This window comes from Cyprinodon variegatus, unplaced genomic scaffold (genome assembly GCF_000732505.1).
Source record: "Cyprinodon variegatus isolate N-32 unplaced genomic scaffold, C_variegatus-1.0 Scaffold2047, whole genome shotgun sequence".
NCBI classification, from domain to species: Eukaryota; Metazoa; Chordata; class Actinopteri; order Cyprinodontiformes; family Cyprinodontidae; genus Cyprinodon; species Cyprinodon variegatus.
Genome location: NW_015152500.1, coordinates 45,122 through 68,302, shown reverse-complemented (window position 1 = coordinate 68,302; position 23,181 = coordinate 45,122). Strand labels below are relative to the sequence as shown.

General features: G+C 38.3%; 2 protein-coding genes across 2 annotated transcripts; both read left to right on the top strand.

The window, feature by feature from the left end:
• The first annotated feature begins 623 nt into the window (after window positions 1-623).
• got2 (glutamic-oxaloacetic transaminase 2) lies at window positions 624-10,870 on the top strand. Its single transcript, XM_015405193.1, has 10 exons — window positions 624-794; window positions 3,544-3,700; window positions 4,329-4,457; window positions 4,543-4,602; window positions 4,677-4,838; window positions 5,158-5,262; window positions 6,758-6,908; window positions 7,137-7,302; window positions 8,260-8,410; window positions 9,824-10,870. Exons 1-10 carry the CDS (start codon window positions 712-714, stop codon window positions 9,944-9,946), a joined length of 1,287 nt encoding a protein of 428 aa, XP_015260679.1. The 5' UTR covers window positions 624-711; the 3' UTR covers window positions 9,947-10,870.
• Window positions 10,871-13,566: 2,696 nt separating this feature from the next.
• slc38a7 (solute carrier family 38 member 7) lies at window positions 13,567-22,323 on the top strand. Its single transcript, XM_015405188.1, has 11 exons — window positions 13,567-13,881; window positions 13,962-14,015; window positions 15,172-15,316; window positions 16,294-16,438; window positions 16,525-16,623; window positions 16,755-16,812; window positions 16,892-17,006; window positions 17,236-17,383; window positions 18,660-18,859; window positions 18,935-18,986; window positions 20,816-22,323. Exons 1-11 carry the CDS (start codon window positions 13,630-13,632, stop codon window positions 20,916-20,918), a joined length of 1,371 nt encoding a protein of 456 aa, XP_015260674.1. The 5' UTR covers window positions 13,567-13,629; the 3' UTR covers window positions 20,919-22,323.
• The last annotated feature ends 858 nt before the right edge of the window (window positions 22,324-23,181 follow it).

Below are 23,181 nucleotides of genomic sequence, written 5' to 3'. Positions count from 1 at the left end.
CTGTCTGGGGTTCAAGGAGACCGAAGCAGAGATACAAAAAGCAGGAAACACACAGCCAGACAGACGAGCTCCGAGCCAGCTCCCATGTCAGCGGATGAAGAGAGTACATTCAGCTAGTCACAGTCAGAGAAACAGGACTACACTGGAAAAAAAGGCAGATCTCCAACATCTATAAACAAAGGTGCTGATGGCAGCAGCACAGCTGATAATTCTCTCCAGGATGGTGTCACAGCCAGGAACAGACGAAGCAAAGCTACTATGAGAAAAAGCAGAGCGAGCATAACGTTTTTATGTGCCCCAGTAAAAAAAAAAACCTTGCCACATCCAGGCCTACCTAGTAAATTTGGTCTAAAACTGCCATTGTTGAGCCATATATAAATAGAGACAATTTTCTATCATTGATTTTAATTTGCTTCTTCTAGATCATGTTCACGTATCCCTGAAATAAATTTGTTATCTAATTAACAGTGAAACGACTACTTACTAACTAAAGACATGAACGTTTATTATTTCATCACAAAGTCAGGTCGACCAGAACAGCCAAAAGATACGGATCCTTAAAAAGAAACGGAATACACATCAACGTGGTTTGCGTAGCTCATGACGTTCAGTTGTGTCGTCAGCACGTACTGCAAGCGTATCAGCGTGATCTCTCCTGTCCTTCACTAACCGTCCACATCCTGCTAGGCTCCTCTCCGCCGAACAGCAACCATGGCCCTCCTCAAGTCAAACAAGGTGATCCACTGCTTGGGCAACATCTCCCCCGCTCTAGGAGCCTTGTCCAGCAGGAACAGGTAAACCAAACACCCGAGCTCGCCCACGCACATGCTAACCGAAAAGAGTGAGATTTTGCTCCTTTAACCGTGTGAGTCCTCTGAGAGATGTTCTCTTTACTCTGGAGCGTTTCGACATTTTTTGCCTTAGTTCTTTATTCACTTTTAAATCATATAAGCCAACTATGACGGGCGCCAGATAATGCTGCAATGTGGCGTGTTTAACAAGCAGCTGACAGGGGTCAAATGGTTTGAGCAGGCCCCGCTGTCCTGTCGGCTTATGCTAATCACCGTTGCGTTAGTTCGCTTTCTTTCTAAATGGTTTTGAAACACTTAACCCTTATTAGCGAATCCCTACCGATTTTTGATAACCCTGGTACTAGCAATGGTTGCTAAAATTATCTGTTGTTTAATAAGTCACTTTGTAGCACACGCCCCATGCTACGCATACTACCATGTGGAGGAAAATAATAGCCCGAGTTAGCTTGATTTTATTATAATAAAAATAAACTTGCATTTCGTTAACAACCCTTTGTTCTCTCTCTTGATAAAACCCTTTTGCTATCAGGGCATTTGTGTCGCATCCAACATCAGTTTGAGCAATATAATTAGAAAAATGAACCCGTGCGACTTGATTGGCTAACTGTGTTTGTTTCTGTGCGCTGATTGGTCTTCGGTTTCCACCTCTGGTCGCTGATTGGTTAAGAGCAAGACCAGAAAGAAATGCCGGTACGTCCTTTAACTTTGTGCTTGGAGGGCAAACTCAGTTAGCCACGGAATGATTGTCTTTAAAAATAATAATAATAAAAGCTTATTATTTTTAATTAAGGCATCTTTAAAATGCTAAGCTTTATTAGAAGCTATCACAGAGCGGTTGATAAACAGTATTCTCCTTTCAAGCTATCTTCAGATGTTGCTTGAAATTAAAGTATTAGAATACATTTTAAAAAGTAATGATCAAGATAAAAAAAAAATAAGATTAAGGCGGTCTTAACTATTTGAATCAATGTTTTCAAAATAAATTTAACAAATATAAAGAAAAGCTTTGACATAATTTAGCCCCAATTATTGAAAAGGTGCATATCTTTTTATATATATATATATATACCGTATATCTTTTTTTTGTTGCATACATTAATAATGTATATTGTTACGTGTTATGTATATTGTATGTCCTAGAGTGGCATTAGAAGTCTTATCAGTTTCATTGGATTGACTTTGTTTCCTAGAACAAAGGTCTCACCTTAAAAGTGATGATTCTATAAAATTAGATATATAGTGACGAAAAACAATCTTATAACTTGCCAAAAGGCCTTTGCTCTATTGATCTCTGAAGTGAAGCTCTGCAAAGTCCCCCCCCCCCCTCTTTTTTTTTTTTTTTTTTTTTTGTAGGTTACAGCCAGGCGGCTTATTTAAGCACCAACTGTGTATTTTCTCCATTGACATACATTCTTTGTTCTTACATACAGAGCAAAAACTTATTGTTTTAAGTATGCACAACCAACTTTTTTTGTACCTAAGCTAATTTGCAAATATTAAGTTTAAGGTATGTAGTCCGGCTCCATAATATGGTGATGAATAAATTACGCAGACTATAATCCACATTGAAACAACTGCACATAAATAGCCCGGCTAACTCTTACGGAGCTAATACTTCTTGCTAAATATCATGCGATAGATTTGTTTCAAAAGGAATCTAATTGACAGACACTAAAGTAATCTCACATTTAACTATCAATTTTAGACTTTTGCCCTTTGCAGAGGGTTCCCTCCTAAATTTAGCTTTAAAGTTCAAATGTTTTACAAAGCAAGAGAAACCTGAGACAATGAGTGAGGGAAGGAGTGCAGCTGAGGTCACAAAATGCAAAAGCGTTTATTAGGGCTGGATGATAGCTTGAAAGTATAATCCCAGATTGTTTCGTACCAAATCTCATTAATCTGATTAAGTTATGCATTTGTTTCTCTCAGTTTCATAGAATACTTAATTACATTACCTTATTAATTACCTTACTTACTTTTAAAACTTATTGCCTTGATTTTAGTTAATCCATTCTGGGAGATGACCTACATTCAAAGCGAAACTAAATCCAAGCTGTGATACATGCTTGTGTAACAAGTTGGCAGGCAAGCTCCATCGTAAATGAAAAAAAATATAATGCACAAAATGTTTGCAGCCGATGATAATAACCAATAATCTAATCCACCTGTTTTAAATATATATCTTGGAACAAAAAGTGAAAGGTTGATTTCTTTATGCGCTGTGGAAGCCTAAGGTGAGCATAGACGAAAGAAATCAGAAATCTTCATTAATTGATAAAATAGATTTTTGGGTTTAAGGCCCAGCCTTGGCTGTTTTTTGAGTTTTCAAGTTGACTATTTTTAATCAAATACTAAGTTTTACTCAGTTGTGTTTAGCTTATGATGCAAGGGTAGACTTACTATTTTTAGTAGTCAATAAGGAACACAAATACCAGCCTGTTTTTTTTTTTTTGTTCTTCTGTTTTTGAACTTTGAAACAGCTAAGTGGATTATGTTTATTTCCTCAAACACTGCACATGCGTCATTCACGTCTCACCAGATCAGTGGGATCACAAGAAGGGGAAAAACTAAACTAGACATGTAAGGATAATTTCAGTGATTTAAAGCTGATGCAGTTATTTAAAGGGGTTTTGATATTTATATTGATTAATATAAGATATTTAATTTAAGTGTTTGCAGTCCTGTTAACATCCCTTTTTGTTTAGTGGTGTCTGTTTTGTTTCTTTTGCAGCTCATGGTGGGCTGGAGTGCAGATGGGTCCCCCCGATCCCATCCTGGGGGTGACAGAGGCCTTCAGGAGGGACACCAACCCAAAGAAGATGAACCTCGGTGTGGGAGCCTACAGAGATGACCAGGGGAAGCCATTTGTGCTTAGCTGTGTTCGTAAGGTAAAAGGGTTAAACTATTAAACATCCTTTATGAAGCTGAGCATGCAGAGAAGAAGTCGAGAGCGCGTTGTCAGAGTTGGGCACGCGGCAGGCCGTTTTTTGTACGCTCAGTTCGGTGGCATCAAAATTACGCCATAGATGTTGAGCAAAAAAACAATATGCAAAGTTAGTCTGAAAACTGTTGGGACTACCGAAAGTAACAAATCCAACCTCCATCACCTGCAGCACAACCATGCTGTTGAGTTCAAAGATGTGCAGAAGTCTCTATTACCCTTGCAGAAAAATGTTTGCAAGAGAGGTAACATTTGTCTCCTGTTCATTGACACATTGTTAAATGTTTAAACTTGAATGGGTACAAGACTTTAATATTTATTTGAAAGTTATATGTAATGTAGTTCATTCAATAAATAAATAAAATAATAAATAGATCAGTTGCATTTCTTGCTCCTCTATTATTTCTAATAGAGGAGCTGTAGCATTCATCGTTTTGAGATAAAACTGCCCAATTTATTGTGATATTGATTTAAGGTCATATCTCCCAGCCCTAAGACAAGTTTAGTTGTTCTTTTTTTATTTTGATTTCTGAAGTTTAAAATCTTTTTTTCTAACCTCTTTTCCTTTCCTCCAGGCAGAGGCATTGATTGCAGCTAAACAACTGGATAAGGAGTACCTTCCCATTGGCGGTCTTGGTGAATTCGCCAAGGCCTGCGCTCAGCTCGCTCTTGGAGCCGACAATGAGGTTCTGAAGAGTGGCAGGGTGAGTTATGGAGTCCAGTTAAAGCAGTCTTAACCTAGCCCTGTTTGATTATGGTCCAATTTATTTGATATTTACCTCCCAACAGAGCATCACTGTCCAGACCATCTCAGGAACTGGATCCTTGCGCATTGGGGGTAACTACTTGGTGAGTACTCTTCAATATAAAGAGACAGTTGTGACGCAATGCTGGATATAAAAACTGATGGTTCTTTGTCTCAGGCTCGGTTCCATACAGGTCCACATGATGTATACCTGCCCAAACCCTCCTGGGGGAACCACACACCCATCTTCAGAGACGCTGGCATGCAGCTCAAAGCATACCGATACTACGACCCCTCCACCTGTGGCTTTGACTTCAAAGGAGCCTTGGACGACATCTCTGTGAGTCAGAGTGGAGCTTTGTGCTTGAGCAAATGATTAAGATCAGTAAGAGGATTTATGCTGGGGGGCTTAATGCTGTCACAGAACATAAACTTTGTAGAGTTTTAAACCTATAAGTTTAAAACCATGGTGGGTGTAGCAGCCCGGGGGTAAACGTCTGTTTTGACAATGATGTGTAGGTAGTTGATGACTTGATAATATCAACTGTATTTTAATGGCTTTATGTTAGCTGGTTAATGACTCTAGTTATTTATTGTTTTAGGTCTGTGTCTGTAGTATTAGTTGTATCTTATCTTTATGAGTTCATTTTGCATTGCAGAAAATCCCAGAGAAGAGCATAATCGTGCTGCACGCCTGTGCACACAACCCCACTGGTGTGGATCCCAAGCCAGAGCAGTGGAAGGAGATCGCAGACCTTGTGAAGGTGAGGAATGGTCACATCTGCAGGACTCCATGAACATCCTGATGAAATGGGCTGTTATCTAGGGGTCCTACAGAGGCCTGTAGTCAGATAAGTGCAGTGCATTAAGTCGCACTCACACCATGACAATTTAGCCAGTATATGCCTGATGTACAAAAACTCTGTCAAAAACGCTGGCATACCTTGGATAGGTTATGAGCATACGGCGAGTATGAATGTTGAGAAATTTTTAACATGCCAAAAATGTCAGATCTTTGACAAAAATTATGTGTAAGTTACTCAAAAGTCGTGGTGTCTAGCTTATCCAAACCTACAAGTAACATGCGCATAACTTGTGCGTAACTTATCAAGAATTTATCTCCAACGCATATCAACGTATTAGACGTGGTCCAGAGGATCGCTGAACATGTTTCTAACTTACAGCTACTGTGTAAAGGTGTATTGGCAGCATTTTGGTATAAAAGGAGGAAACTGTCTGTACCCCTCCAGACTGCACCCGCATCATAGGCTGAGCAAGAAGGTGAGTTTGATGGATCCTCCCTGCGTTCAAGGCCACCACCAACAAACTTCTTAGCAGACATTTTGGACAGGTGGTAAACAGCAGTTGGGTTAATACCGCAATCAAAGAAATCTTTTTTTGCAGGCCAGGTGCATTGCTGCCCCCCTTTAGGACACTGGCTTGTGACATTTAATGGGCATTACGCTGCCTTGTGTTATGCATAAGTTACGCTGTCATTGGACATACGTTCTGCATTTGTTATCATAAGCATATGCCCAAAATTGAAAAAATACAGAGTTCATCATATGCCAGCGTTTCAGATTCAGGGATGTCAGACATATGCTGTCTACATCGTCATGGTGTGACTAGGGTTGTCACTATACTAAACTTTTAAACTCGATACCGATACGAAGTAAAACATTCGATACTCAATGTCATTTTCAATACCACAAGGATAAAATCAAAGACTCCAAAATTCAACAGAAATTTTTTCATTAATAAACAAAATACAATAAATAGATAAATAAATACAATAAACAATATTTTGAGGTTGTATGCTGTGCACAATATTAAGCAAGCTTGATAAAAAAAACTTACAAAATTAAAATTAAGTGTTCTTTCCTTGGCTATGCTTTACACACATAACAATGACACTAGCCAAACTGGTTAAAAAACTAAAATAACTCTCAGCAGCTGCACCTGTAACAGAAAAAAGTCTGAAGCCGAAAAGTGCACAAAATTATTCAATCACACAGTGTTCAGAAAGTGCATTGTCCTCTAATCTGCGCATAAGATGAATGACTGTTTAGGTGCCACTGGTGGTAGCACTGTATAGATACTTTTGAAAATGAGTATTGTATCCGGATACAACTTTTTAGTGTCGATACTGTTTTGAATATCGATACTTTTGACAACCCTAAGTGTGACAGGGGCTTTAGGAACTTGTGGTGTCATTGTTTTAATATTAACAGGTTCCTATGTGTTTGTTTAACGCCACAGAAAAGGAACCTGCTGGTTTTCTTCGACATGGCGTACCAGGGCTTCGCCAGCGGTGACATCGATCGTGACGCCTGGGCTGTTCGGCACTTTATTGAGACCGGCCACAACATCGTGCTTTCTCAGTCCTTTGCCAAGAACATGGGACTGTACGGTAAGTCAAGTTCTTCAGTGCAAACAGTTTGTGCCAGACTGCAGTGCTTTGGTGAAAGATTGTATTTTGTTGCCACCTGCTGGTAAATGTTTGATTTCTTCTAGGAACTATCAAACAATAACATCTTAACCGAATATTAAGTGAATACCCTTCAGCTGTTATGAAGAATCAGACTTTTACGTTTCTCTGTCATTAGCTTCTCTGACTCTGTTCTCTTGGCACCGGCAGGTGAACGTGTCGGAGGGTTCACTGTTGTGTGCAGTGACGCTGAAGAGGCAAAGAGAGTGGAGTCCCAACTCAAGATCCTTATCAGGCCCATTTACTCCAACCCACCAATGAACGGTGCCAGAATCGCCTCAACCATTCTCAACACACCCGAGTTGCGCACTCTCTGGTAAAAGGCACAAACCCCCTGAACTGGAAGCAGTTCAGGTTTCAACATCACCTTCCATAAATCTTGTACTTGTGATTTAGACGAGCTCTGTACATAACTGTGAATTAGAAGAATGAGGAAACAGTTTTCATCAATAAAATTAAATCTAGAAAGTGTGGAATCCATATCTACTGAACTCCTCTCACTGATGTTAGCATCATCTTTACTTGTAGTTTCAGCTGAAATTTTTCTTGGGTGTGCCTCCACCAGCTTTAAACATCCAGAAAGCCCTTCTTATTTGCAACATAGTTTAAACTAAGAGTGGATGGTGAATGTGTGGTCATGCCAAATATTCTGAGTTGGATTTATTCTGGACTTTGGCTAGGCCATTTAAATGCAGGATTATCCTTTGATCTAAAAAATGCTACTGGAAGCTGAACCTTCATCTTGGTCTGAGGTCTTTTTCAGCCTAGAACAGTAATTTTTCCAGGATTTAACTAAATCTATTTTAATTTACTAAATCAGAGCAGCTTAGAATGAAGAAGTATCTCAACACACTCCATTTTGCTTCTTATCCTAACTGTCCTAGCTTGTAGATTTCCAATAAAGGCCAGATTTAGAGTACATGACTGTTGAATGATGAATCTGCCACCTGAGCTGTGAATCTCTGCAGCTCCTACAGAGCTACCATGGGTGTCTTAGGCTATATTCACACTGCAGGCCTTAATACTCAATTCCTTTATTTTTTTGTTGTTGTTGTGAAATCCGATTCTTTTGCGTGCTTGTTCACATTTCCAAATGCCTGACCTTTCAGTGTAGTTAGTGGTGTCTGTAACGTTATATTTGGACGCTACAACTTTCTGGATAAAAAAAAAAAAAGTTGTGTAATTGATAGTGTAACAAAAGGTGAATATGAAAGTAAATAAAAATACTTATAATGTTTTAAACTGCTTTTTCTTGATGTGTTTCTGCTGGCAGGCTGGAGGAGGTCCATGGCATGGCCAACCGCATCATTAAGATGAGGGAACAGCTGGTAGCGGGTCTGAAAAAGCAAGGCTCCTCCCACAACTGGCAGCACGTTATTGATCAGATCGGCATGTTCTGCTTCACAGGCCTCAAACCTGAACAGGTACGAGCAGAGTGTGGTCTCGAGTGAAATGTGCTGTCAGAAGGCAGACCAGCATGGAAATGTATAAAAACATAAAAATTCTGTCACAGCTGCTAGGTTCCAGAATACGATACACGATCATATCCGATTCAGGTCTCATTAGCAGTGCACCTCCTGGGAAGTAGCTTTTTTAAGTTTTTATCCTTTGACTTATCCATTTCATTTATATATTTCTTACCCTGGTGCTGTGTCCACTGCTGTTTCAGTTGTTAGTCCATTCATTTGGTCAATCAGTCACTTTTGCTTTTATGGTTTATATGCTGTGATGAAAGGAAGAGCAGCCGAGCCCAAAGCCATCCCAAAATAAACAAAGGGAGCAAGGGAGGACTTGCATCTGGCTGATGCTATCACATCTCTTTTGTTAGAATCCACAGTTGTGCTTTTGACACAATCAACCATAATGTTCTGCTGGTTAAGTTAATGTCTCTAAATGTGCCCTCCGCTGGATTAAATCATCTGTCTGACAGTAGATAATTCAGTCCATCTTCCTCATTTGTTTTGCTAGAGTTCCTCAGCGATCAATATTTAGACCAATTCTATTCAGCCTTTATGTCAATAATTTACCCAATATCTAAAGTGTCATCAGCATATAAAGTGCATAAAGATGCACTTTATATGCTGATGACACTGTAGTATATATTCATGCAAAAAATAAAATTGAAGCTGCTGTTCTCTCCAGCGTTATGCTATCAGTGTCTGAAAGGCTCTAGGACTCCTGTCTACATCTTAACATTGGAAAACCATGTTTTTCTCCCGACAGCCAGTAGAGGGTGATGAACTATCAATGTTGATCAATAGAGAGATGTTGGATGTGGTTTAACACTTTAAATATCTTGGAGTGGTCTTTGATTCTAATTTAAATTTCTAGCAGCATGTAAAGAGAATCTCAATATAATTGGGTTTAATCTTTCAAACCTTAAACATATAAGACCCTCTTTGACTTTTAAAACTAAAATATGCTTTAAGCTGATATGTTGATAAATGTGGATTGTCCTAATTCAAAGAAATAAAAATAATAAAATTGCATTGTGGTTACAAGAGCATAAGTACCAAAAGTCTTTTTAGTACATGCTGCTTGAGAGGAATATTTTATGTCTGGCAGATTAACAGCTCAGTTCTGAGTTCAAGTCCCGCCCCCATGGACTGCCACTCTGGGACCCTGAGCAAGACCCTTAACCCCACACTGCTACCCGGGTGCAAATAGTGAATTTTGTTGCTCTGTACTTGTGACAATGTAATGACAATAAAGTTAAATTTTATTCTATTCTTCCATTCTAGTTGCTACACCTTGGAAAAACTATAGTTCTTTGCCACCTCTGACTTTTCTAGCACTCGTTTAAGCTCTACTGCATCTTTGGTTTCTTTTTCTTGCAGGTTGAGCGTCTGACAAAAGATTTCTCGGTATACATGACCAAAGACGGCAGAATTTCCATGGCCGGCGTGTCCTCTGGGAATGTAGGCTACCTGGCAGAGGCAATCCATGCGGTCACCAAGTAGAGGGGCTCTTATAGGAAGAACAGAAGATTCAAAGCTGCCGTCTTGAGGAGCCTCTTATGCTTCACTCCTCTGTTTCACCTTCAAAGGAGTTGTTGATATTTAGCTTAACTTTTTCTCTTCTGGATTTCAGCGTTAGTTCACTATTGGGACGGTTGTTGGTAAAAATCTTTTTTTTTTTTGCAATTTCCCTCTGAACTGATGCCCTATGCCATGTTTCAAACTTGTGACTGAGCGGATTGTCTTTTATTTACTCTTTGGAATCTGCTGCTGACTCTGTATCTCTAATTGTTTGCTCTTGACCCTCATGCATTTCATCTTTAGGGTAATGCATGTAAGCTTAAGGTGCAAGTTGAGATTTCTGTTGCTTTGTGGAAATCTTTAGGAATTACAGTTTTTGTTTATCATTGTGGTGTTGTAGCACTTTATCAAATATGTGGCACTATTTTAGTTTGTTTCTGGGTTTTACTGTAAGAATAGGCATTTATCAGTTCCCTTTTAATTTCATCAAGCACTGTTATTTGATCTTTGTATTTAAAATAGCTCAGTTATCTCCTTTGCATTCAGTACTTTTCCTCTAGGTTTGTGTGATTCTTGAGTTTTCATTCACAAAGCAGTAGTTTCTCAATCGCTCCATCTTAAAACTTCTCAGAATATATTAAGCACAAGAGTGAAACTGGAGTAATTGGATGTAAGGTAAGATGGATGTTGTGATATTCAATTTGGTGTTTCATCAAACCATAAAACCAGTCTATTTTAACAAAAGCAGTACTGTGTCCTGTTCGATACAAATGGCATTTGAAATGTGTCCCATTTTGCCTATATTCCTGGGACTTTGTCTCCATGCTCAGCATCTTGTGAAACTAAACATCGTGGGTCATTTACTTACTGAACAAACAATAAATCCCTCAAGAGAAAAGTTTGCTTGTGTTTTTTTTTCTCTGCATGTGCAGTAGGCTAATGCTTTTATCAGTGTTCATGTGACATTCTGCCTTTCTGTGCAGATCTTTTATTTGAAACAATGGTTTATGCTAATTGTTTTTTTAATAGCTTCTTTAGTTCATATTACTAGGTCAAATTAAAATTCTTACAAATGCTAAAATAGGATGTTTCTAAAAGTTCAAAATTTTCTGTTTGGCAAAAACTGGTTTCTTTAAAAGGGTGGTACTAATTGTCATGCTTTCTTTTGTCAGTTTCTAAATTTCAGATATTGAACTATGAATATGTTGGCACATAATATAGGATTGCTTTATTAATACAAAAACTTTCAGTTTGTTTTCTATGAAACCTTACTGGATTGGTGCCATTGCTTAATTTCATCAGCAGTATATAAGATGTTTAAAATTATTTCAATATGTAACTTTTTTGGGCTTTGTTAATATTTCACTCTTTTCGTCCATGTTAATGCTTTGAACAATACAGAAACATCAAACTGTCAAAACCGAATTAAAGCGTTTACTAATAACTCAGAATGCATGAAAATTACACTGGTAGATGGTTTACCACTATAGACATCGTTGGAAAGCTTAGATTCTCCACAATTATACCACCTAGTTTATTTTATGGACATTTTATGCACCAAATCACAATTACCGTAACAGATATAGCAGCATGTCAAAGCAGTAGCAACAAGCAAGCATGTCTTTATAACTGCTGTTCAAAATATACCTATTTTTGAGAATAAAAAATAACTTTGAGTCTTGTTTGAACTGATGCAGCTTGGGTGTTTTACTCTCCCAATTTTCATGTATATTTATTCAGAAACTGTAGGTATTGGCTTTCAAATAATGTATCATACATGTAATTGGGCTTACAGGTCCTAAGTTATTTTCTTTTCCATTTGGGTATGCAAAATAAGCGAGAATATCCCAAAATGAGGCGGATATTAAGAAGTTTAAGTATCGAAATACAGTCATTTCCGGTTCGTTATTAAACAATCATGGAAAACTACAACAACCAGAATTCCAATCGTTAAAAAAAATGGGGAGGAGTGGTCACGTGACTACGTCACATGTCTCCTGTATTCTCCAGCTGCCAAACATTGAAGGTTCAGTCATTCTCTGCGGTGGAGGCCTGCGCGTTTTTATCCCCTTTCCCTTCATAACAACAGATTCTTTACGGTAAATATAAGCAGGTAGGTGTTTAGCTGTTTCCTGCGGTGGGTTAGATAACTTAAATTACTGTTATCATTTGCTAGCTTAGATGTGTTGTAGGGAATAACAAAGGGCACGGCCGCCTCAAAATGTTTTCAATCTATTGATGAGAGACAAGCCTTGATTTAATCAGACTAAACAAATGACAGAGCTGTGCCTTTTGTTTTTAGAAAGCGCCTAGAAAATAACATTTAGGCCAGCTGTTATTAGTGTCGCTAATCAATCAGGACGACGTACCCTTGCTAATAGATAAACATTTTATCTAAAATTCCTTTTTTTTTTTTTTTTACACTAATTTGGCCAATAAAGCTGCTCTATAAACCCTGAAACAATCCCGTTACTGTCTTTAAAGCAGTACTGGTGATGAAAGGATTTCTTGTTGAACAAGTAAACTAAATTCACTTTACACATTTCATTCAGGTTGTTTTAATACTTTAACGTATTTACGACAGAAGTGTCGTAAATAGTTTTAAACTCATAGACCCACGATTATTAGAATTATATTCTCAATTTCTTCAAATTAAAATCAGAATTGAGTGAATCCAGCCTTACTTTGCACACGTTGTATACACTGATTTTTTTTATACAAATATTTTTGAATAGTTAGTAATTGAAAAAGTTCAAGAGAGCAGCTATCAGCAGCTATTTAAAAAAAATAAACTTCAACAGATTTTATGGGATTAACATATACTTTAGTAGAATAATTCCTATACATTGGTGTGTTTTGATGTAAACCTCAGGCTGCATTTTTAACGACTATTGAAGGTGAACCTCCACAGCTATGGCATTTCTTTTGCATGTTTTAATTGGTCATTTTTGTTAGAGGATTACTGCTCTTTTGACCATAAACGGTAAAAGAAGGTCATTTCCACAACATGATGCAGCGTTTACCACGGTTCAGTTACAATGTGGCTTTGCCACCATGGGGGTGTAAGTTGATTCTCCAACACACCTGGATCTTAATGACTGAATTCCCCTTTGCAGCTCATTGAGATTAACAAGCTTTTTATTTGATTCAGGTGTGTTGGAGCAGGGATCAATCTAGAAGTTGCAGGATGGTAGCTTTAAAGGACCGGACGTTTGCTAACCTGCAACCCAGCACTAATTAAGTCAAAACTGCACAACAAATATATAAATCTTAGAAAGTCAATAAAACTAAAACTGAAGTGGCATATTTTCAGCTTCAACTGGTTCAAATTATGCAAAAGATCCCTGCAGTCCTTCAACAAATGGTTGGGTATAAAAATATGAAAGTCATACGTACATTACTTTCCAACTTAAATTATATGAACCTTGATGTTTCTCTATCCGATCGCAGTAAAAGGTTTTAAAATTTGCAGCAGTGTTTGGAAAAGCTTGAGGTCTATGAGTAATGTGCGAGGAGCTGTTTTTTCTAAAATAGTGACAATTTGACAGGACATTTCTTAATAATGTCCCATTTATCAATATTTGATTACAGATTGATCGCTACAAGTAAACAGCAGTGCTTTAGCAGAGCTTCGCTGTTCTCTCTCATCTCACTGGCCCTCTCTCATGGCAATCAACGCTGATGTTGAAGATTGGGCTGGCGTCGGTAGCAGTGACTCAGGAGAACGAGCATGGCTCCTGCAGAGCCCCAGCGTGGATTCTGCCCGGCACCCGGAAGAAGACGAGCGGAGCCCTGGTGTGTCGCCGTATGCCGCCGTGTTCATCGTGGTGAACGCAGCCCTGGGTGCGGGGCTGCTCAACTTCCCTGCAGCCTTCAGCATGGCTGGGGGAGTGACGGCAGGAGTGGTTCTTCAGATGGTGAGTGGATACTGGAGGTGTAAAATTCACTAGTTTCCTCTGTTGGCATATCTCCAACACTGATTTTGCTTTTCCAACAGTTGATGCTCATCTTCATCATCAGTGGGCTTGTGATCCTTGGCTACTGCTCTCAGGTATGTTTGTTTTTATTCAACTTCCTATGTAACATGTTCTTCTACCATAACATTAAGTTATTATTTACACTTATTGTAAGATTTCATTGTGCAACCACAAGCCTCAGTGAGTATTGCATTATGGGCCAACAAGTTTACAATAAAGGTGACGTTTAGAGGACGTAAACAGGGTTTTAACTGGTTAAATCTGAAAATGTGCCATACGTTCTTGCTTTCTATCAGATTCAGTAGTTTACCACCCCTTCCATGTAGAGACTTGACCCCATCCCTGAGTCCTCCCACAATTTCTGCTTTGAATGTGTTGCTTTTTCCGCTTATTGTTACTGTGTATGCTCCGGGTAATGATTAATCGATTACTATTTGACAATTATTTGATTCAGCTTTAGTTTGGACTCCTCTGGCCAAAGCTGCTCCCTCCTCTTCCTCAGAACAGTTCTTCATAGCTCCCTCCACTCTACTTATGCAGTGCAGTTGTAGCGGGTATATTGAGGAGACCCACACAGCAGTAATTGCAAATCCAAGTGCTTAACAGCTACATGAAGAAACGCATTAAAATGGTTTCGGCCTTACAACAGATTCTTGCAGCGGAGCAGTTGGTCTTTGCTGCTCCCCCAAAGTAACCATGGGTTCTTTTTTTAATAGAAATGTTTGCACTAGATTTTCCCATAGGTGGGTCCTGGTAATGGGGTTAATCTCCTGCATGACGTTTTTGTATCTGTATTTTTAAAGTAAAACAGAAAACAACTGGAAAAGGTGCTGTTATAATAAATACTTTGCAAGGCAAAAGCAAAGGTTTCAAATCTTTTCTCCTTGTGGTTAGAAAGATTAGGAAGCAGCATTATTGTGTAACATATGGTGTCCCATGTTTTCTTTCTGTTCCTGATCCCAGTGCAATGATTCTTTCTCAGAATTCAGGCTTTCGGTTCCTTAGCAGCTCAGACTTAAACCCACATTAAAGCATTTTTGGGCTAAAGTGAAATAGATTTTTGATTAATTAAGGACTTTTTACATAGTTACTGTTGTTGAATATTGCCTTTAGGACATAAATGTCCCATAAGACCTGTTTTTTTACGCAATGTACAGCGGAGTTTAATGCTGCTTGAGTCACACATCTCTGTCTTGACATGTTTTCATACCAGTTGTCTGGTTTCTGCAGGTCAGCAATGAAGCCACTTATCAGGAGGTTGTTCGAGCCACTTGTGGGAAAGTCACAGGAATCCTCTGTGAATTAGCAATTGCTATCTACACGTTTGGCACATGCATCGCTTTCTTCATTGTGATTGGAGACCAGCTGGATCGTTGTAAGTATCCACAAAGATCAATAAGGCTTCATAACCGGAGACTCTAACTTATTCATAGTTTTATATTTTTATCAGCATTTCTGTAAACTGCAAAGACAAACACTTTTTAAATGTTTAGATATTTGGTTAAGCGGTAATGTTTGAAAATCAGAGTGTTAATGAGGGCAAAGAGCGTTTAGAATGACTGCTGAGCTTTGTCTTTCTTTAAATGTCTCTCATGTGACAAATTCGGTCACTGAAACGCTGACACAGCAGAAATCCTGATCTGTCAGCCTCTGCTTAAGGCGAAAAATGCTTTTGCAACTTTGTTCATTTTTGATAGATCCATCTCAATCTCAATCTGTACATTGCTACTGTTCTTCAACAGTCCTTAGAAGTTTGGACTATGATTCAGTTTCCTGTGTTTAGATAATTATTGCAAATAAAAAAAATATTTTAAACTATTCTGCAACTGTCAGTACCCAACTGTTTACTCTACAACTCCTTTAGAGTAAAACTCCTACAAAAGTAGGAGTTCTGTTCTTATTTCCTTTCTCTCTTTGATCCATCCTGCCTAGAGTATCTTGATTCATTCTTCTTCCTTTTCATCTGTTGCACCTTTACTCCTCTTTTTCCCTGTCCCTACTGACCACTTTGGGATATCTATCTCTATTTCATTGTATAGGAAAGGAAAAAGGATAGTAATTGAACTTTATTCATCTCATAATGGAGAAATTTACCTCTGCATTTAACCCATCCCCTTGGGGAGCTGTGGGCTGCCACTGTACAGCGCCCGGAGAGCAGTGTGTGGTTAAGGGTCTTGCTCAGAGACCCATAGTGCAGGCTGTGGGGATCGAACCGGGTACTTACAACCTTCTCAGAGCACAACTGCACAGCTCTAACCAAAACAAAGAGCTGAGAATTCAGGGACTTTGATCCATTGGATTCTGTTTCAATTGTTCGCTTACCACCTCTGAAGTGTCTGCTTTTTCTTGCAGTAATTGCTGCAGTGGCTCATGAAACAGAAGGCTCGCCTGACAGCCCCTGGTACACAGACAGGAAGTTTACCATTGTCATCCCTGCCGTTTTGGTTATTCTGCCTCTGTCTATTCCCAAAGAGATCAGTTTCCAGAAGTATGCCAGGTACAGAGGATGTGCACCCTGTGTCGATCTAAATTTGTCACCTTTTAGCTTGTGTGATGGTCATCTTGGCTGTTGTTGTGCTGCAGTGCTCTGAGTGTGATGGGAACTTGGTATGTTACCATTGTGGTCATTGTGAAGTACATCTGGCCAGACAAAGACATGAAACCAGACCCTGGTCCAGCCACGTAAGTCCTGAAAAAGCTTGTTTTTTTTTTAAATGTAGAAGCTGTTTTTCTTTTTTTTTCCTTTTTTTAATATAATTTGCATCTACATAATTTTGCTTTGCTGTTTTTTAAATCATTGTTGTCGTTTACAGTTCTGCTTCCTGGACTGCTGTTTTCAATGCAATGCCCACAATATGCTTTGGCTTCCAGGTATCATTTGTTTGATATTGTCTATGAAATAATGGTGCGTTTTTGATGTGAGGTTAAAGTATTCGCTGTCTGTCCGCAGTGCCATGTAAGCTGTGTGCCGGTGTTTAACAGCATGAGGAGAAAGGCGATCAAACCGTGGGGACTTGTCGTGACACTCAGCATGATAATCTGCCTGTTTGTCTACACAGGAACAGGTCAGTCCATCTTTTACGGCTCCATGTAAGGGGTCTTAAACCTATCTTTGCTTTGACCTTTCAGACCTCAACCTGCTGCCTTACATGTTTGTGCTAGATTCTTAGTTTAATTTAAGGATCCCCATTAGTAGCAGCTACTCCTCCTGGGGTCCCTCCATAAATATTGCAATAAAAATCAGTTTTCTAGTATCTGGTATGTAACTCCTTTGTGTTGCTTTTTTGTGATCAGGTGTCTGTGGCTTCCTGACTTTTGGCTCCAGTGTGGATCAGGATGTGTTGATGTCTTACCCTCCTGATGACATTGCTGTAGCCATCGCCAGGGCTTTCATTGTGATCTGTGTGGTCACTTCCTACCCTATTTTGCACTTCTGTGGCAGGTAAGGTTAAGCACAGGCATTTTAAAGCCAGTGTGATTAATGCTGGGGATTTCCTGATCTGAAATATCTGTTCCATATTGGCCAAAAATACTAGTACTGGATTTTATCAGCTGGCATCTAAAATCTCCAATGTTTTAATGCTGATGGAAACTCTCTGCTTCTGTAACTCATTGGTTCATTTTACATGGGTTACCTGTAATCATCCTTGTTTTCCCTGTAATATTACTTGAAGCATTTTTTAATATTCTGCACTAAAATAAGTCATAAAATCTGGTATGATTTGTGCAAATATATTAAGTTAATATGTTTATCGGTAGTGTAACGGAAATAATTTGCATTGGGATGTCCTAATATATGTATTCAGTTTATAAATAAGTTCTCCTAAATTTTATAAATTGTTTTTTTTATTTGACAAACCAAATCATCAGCCATGCTTTTTTTATGAGCTTATAGTCGTTTCTCCTATAGCAGAATGAAATATTTCCCTATGAGTTTCTTACCTTTTTTATTATTTGGGTTATTGAAGAGATACAGCTTCCAGATCCTTTCCTTGGCTGCTTCTTGCAGAGCTCTGTGAAATGCTCACTCTATAAAGTTATCTTTATTATAAGTTTTTCATTTCTATTATAAAAATTATAAGCCTTTTGTGTGTTTTTTATTTATTTATTTTTTTAACACCTCTCTGTGCAAGTCCATTGTGTGTCTTTGGATAATGGGTATTTATGCTGACACAATGAAACTGTGAGCTGCGGTCACAGGAAGTTTGCAAAAAATCTGCTCGGAAAGGAGGAGTATTTTTTTAAAGGCTGTATAAATCACAAAGGTTTTTTGGGGAAGTTGAGGTTTTCTATTTGACAGAAATCAACGAGAGATTAGGTTTTATCTGGTGTTTGCAGCCATGTTGACTGCATGCAAACATCTGAAATTCTTATTGAGTTTGCATCTAATAGTCTGATTTCTCTGGATCATAAAAATAAAAAGTGTCACAGAGAGGGAGGCATGTCTCTCAATAACAGTACATCATGGTGCTGGAGGCAGAAGTCTAAATCAATATGAACTGCATTTCATTATAAAAGATTAAAGTTCTAAAAGAAAAAAAAATTTTAAATGTTGTTTTGGAACATGGTTTAATATTTTAGGATCATTACCTGCAAGATAAAAGCTGAATTTCTCTGAATGCAAAATGTCAAATATTGGCTCACCCTGTATGCTAATTATTAGAAAATGTCTCTGCTGATCTGTGTTTTGGTGAATGTCCTTATTTCCGTTCCTGCAGGGCTGTTATAGAGGGACTCTGGCTGCGTTTCCGAGGCGAGCAGGTGGAGGTGTGCGTCCGCCGTGAGCGAAGGAGGAGGATCCTGCAGACGCTGGTGTGGTTCATCATCACCCTCATCCTCGCCCTCTTCATCCCAGATATCGGGCGTGTCATCTCACTAATAGGAGGACTGGCAGCCTGTTTTATCTTTGTGTTCCCAGGTAACGCTGAGCATCCGACGCTTACATGAAGACTGACGTTTTAATGTGGCTCATAATGCTTCTTTGTCTTCACAGGTTTGTGTTTGATGCAAGCCAAACTTTCAGAGACGGAGAGTCGAACTGCGAGGTGAGGCTGCTCACTTTTCAGACAATTGTTTTATTGAAATGGTCAAGGGATTCATTGGTATAGAGATGGACTCTGAGGACGGATCAGTCATAATCAATACAGAGATGTTGACTGACTTGATGACCTGTTGTTCAGAGTGATTTATTCAAGGTTATTGAAAATGGAAAGAGAAAGGTGCATTGGAGTATCGACTCCAATGCATATGGGGACATGGGGTTTAGCTCCTTAAATTCCGTCTAACCTTGGCTAAGTGCAACAGTTTGGGCCTTTGGCTTAGGTCTCTTTAAAAACCCTTTTTGTCAAATTAAAGTCAATTTTGTTAGAAAATCCAATTCCGAGTCTCAAGGAAGAGAAAGTGACAGAACTGGTGTTACTTTAAGGTACACTGCTGACTTTGTGACCTAAAGAGTTGACGCATATGATTTAATTTAAACGATTCCCAGGCCAATATACAGCGCTTGACACTATCAATGCTACGAGCCGAGCTCCCCTCTTGAAATACCGGCTATGTAAAAGTTTGGAGAAGACGCACGGCCCGTCCGATGCCGTGTCTCTCCACTGGAGCTTCGCCGCTGATCCTCCTCGCACTGGCCTTTCCCGGCAGTGCTCTCCAAAGAGCAACAGCATTTTTCATGTCCTGAGAGCTGAACCTAGATGCCTAGCGCTGTGCCCAAAAGACACGGTTGGCTTGATGTGAAAGTTACAGGTCTAGTGACCAAAAGTTACCCGGTGTGCCTTTAAGGCCAACAACCAATGTACCACATCATTGTGATTGCCTGACCAGCTATATCTTCTGACTCAAACTCCATCTAGACTCTCTATTTTCTTAAGAAAAAATGATAGACTCGAGGCTCAACTAGCCTCAGGCTGCTGAAAAGCAACCTGGTCTCTTTTAAAACCTCAGCAGTAAGACAGGCTGACCTCCAAGCAAAGTCTGATTTTCTGAATATGTTGACTAGATGCTGAATTGTCTATATGCATTTCTGTTTTTAAAATCTCTTTATTCTCCCAGTCTATATTAATCTAAAAATCCTGGTAAATAATAGTATGAAAATAATAGTGTAGTCATTGGACATCAAATAATGACGAACCTCATCAGATAGACACCCGCCTGGTTCTTATTCCTCAGTGATGTCAGTAAACTAATATTTCACACAGACAGGAAATGTTTTCCAGGGATCCTCTTAATCCTTTGCAGCTAACCTCAGTATAAGCACAGAGCAGTAACAATGCTGTATTATTCCAAAAATCTAACTTAGATTCATGTTCAAGTTTATGTCCTGTTTAATAGTCATTTATTATAAGAATGTTATCTAAAGAGAGATCACTCCAGGAAAAAGAACTGGGATTAAACCCTGAATGTAAGCACTTCATTACAATGGATAAACTGGTGTAGATGCTCAACACATGAATATATTTAAGCATTTCAGTTGCTGTGAGCAGTTCTCACCTAAATTTACTCGAAGTTACTACTTTATGTTTAAAGCCTCTTTCTAAAGGTTTTCATCTTTTTAATATATGTTATTAAATGTTTTAATGATTAATATGCACCTACATGTTTGGGTTTGTTATTCTAGCCACAGCTAAAGGCTGGGTTGTTGTTGTTCTAGAGAAACTATTTGGCCCTCATAGTCATTTATAGGCAGAACATATATCTTAGAACTTGGAAAAAAAAAAAGCAAGTTATTTTGTTACAGAATTATCTTTGACTTCAATATCTTTGATTTATATTTAAAAGATAATTAACACTTTGTTAAGGCATATTAAATAAGTTTAGATTTAACATTAAGCCATTTTGTATCTAAATGTCATCTGTTTGGTTTTTACAGCTGGCATGGATTGGTCATCCTCGGCATTACCATGGTTACGCTTGGAGCTTTTATCTTCGGCCTCACCACTTCCAACTCCATCTATCAGGACGTTGTAAACTGAAGGGGACACAGTTTTCCTCAATAACAAGGAGAACTCAGAACGGTGCTGCTAATCTGGAACGCTGCTCCATTCACTAAGAACTGGGCGTTTGGTCAGCTGACCATAATGCCAATTGAGCTTTTATTTTTCTCAGTTTTAAAGACTTTTTTTATTTTTGACATCTTCCTTCTTCCTAGAGGAAAACAGACTTTACTCTGTGTATGGACATTGCACCAATAATTATATCCTGTACAGTTTACAAGACCAGAAAGACTCTGATAGGAGGGTTTTATGATCAAATGAATTTTATTTATGGAATTGTACCGATTTATGGGTTTTATCCAGCATGTCGTAACAAAAATATTACAATGTTTCCTTGCTCTGGTCTATAATCAAATCCAGGTAAATCATGTGAAAGATAAAGCAATATGTGCAGAGGTTAAACCTGAATCAGCCAAAGTTGAACTGTGGAGGCAAGACTAAGATGTTTTAAATGTGCAAAATCATTTATGTAGACTTTCTGTTTTGTTTTGGGGTTGTTTTTTTTACTTTGGGTTACACTTGCACAATTAAGGAAAAACACTTGAATTTAAAGTTGTCCGTGTTCTCAGGAAGGCTTTAAAGGTTCTGTTTAAAGTTAGTTTTCACATTGTTCTGTGGTTTAAAACTATTTAATCAAGTGAACAAGTATTTCACAGGTTAATGCACAACTAGTTAACATGCAGAGGGCATTTAATACTTATCTTTGGGGGTGAGTTGGACACCCCTGCCTTTTAATTTCAGAGGTAAATCAGTGTTAAATCAACCTTTATAGAATGTAACAAGAAATTATGTTTACTGTGGAAAAACAAGGGAAGAAATCCTCATTTGTTGGACATTAAATGGTGCACAGCACTGATGTCTTTGGCTTTAATATCAGCTTTTCTGTTGTATTAAGCTGTAAAAGGGAGCTGTATGTATAAGGATATATCCCTGTTAAGACTATTGTCATCAACTTGGAAGGAATTTTACTTTTGCCTTTATTTTTTTAAATGTTAAAGGGGGAATGCTTTGAAGGGAGCTTTTTTTAATTTTTGTAGAAAGTGTATTTGTTGCAATCAAATGAGTATTGGGCTGTATTTATTCAAATCTTTTTCCAGTGTAGCTGTATAGTTTTTTTGTATAGTTTGGTGCCTAACTATTTGGGACGTTTGTAAATATATATTGCCCAAAGCATGTTAGGTGCTTTATCTGATTTCTGACTGGAAAAATCAACACTAATCAAGAACTATTGTAGAAGTTGCCAGACCTCTTTTTGTTTAGAATTACTGGCAAATGTTTTAATGCAATGAACCTAATGGCATGTCAAAACTGACAAAGACAAAATAAAAATTAAGTTCATTGTTTGCCACCAATCATAGTGTGACTGGCTGTTTTGTAAAGGCGGTAAAAACACCTGACTTTTAATTGGTTAGAAGCAAAACGAGAGCAAATGAGTCAGTTTAGTAGTTTTAATAAAATGGTTTGGAACATTAGTTTGAGTTTTAATGTCAGCTTTTTGTTTTTTTTGAAACCACAGCAATTATGCATCGCAATATATACAGTAGCATTAGTTAAGCCAAGATTGTGAAAAGTACTAGTGTTCATTCCACATTTCATGCAAATATATTGGTGAATTTAAGTGCTTAAGACTGATATTTGGTTCAGATAAAGTTGTATTTCTGATATATAGCCTTTTAATTTCATGTTTTGCAGCTTAAAAGAAAAACTTTAGGTTTCTGAACAAGTAGCCCTGAAAACTCAGACCACCAGGGTTCACACCATATGATATTTGTCATTAATTGGCTTTTCCTTCTAATAAACTTTTCATATTTTGACAAAGCACTCTAGAAACCAAGCTTGACCTTTTGTGGCTTCCCTTGTTTGTATAACTGACTGGATAACTGCTGAGTCAGTGTTCCCTGTTATCTTACAGACCATAACATTCCCATATTAACTGTTGACCTCATCTATTTTTTTGATAAACTAAACTTTAGGAGTTTATTCATTTAAAACCATAATTACCTCATAGAAACACTAATGGATCTATAACCCTGAAATCCCACATCCTCCAGACTCAAAGCAAAGCCTACAGGCTCCGCCGTTCCTCCCGTATTGCTCCGCTCAGACTTCTTCAGGGCTGGAGGAGAGCATGCGCCATTTCATTAAATTCATAGGAGCAAAACATGTAATGAACGCTCAAGTTAATATGACATTATGCATTCAGCATATGTGCAGTTTCTACCCAAATCATTTTTGTTGTTAA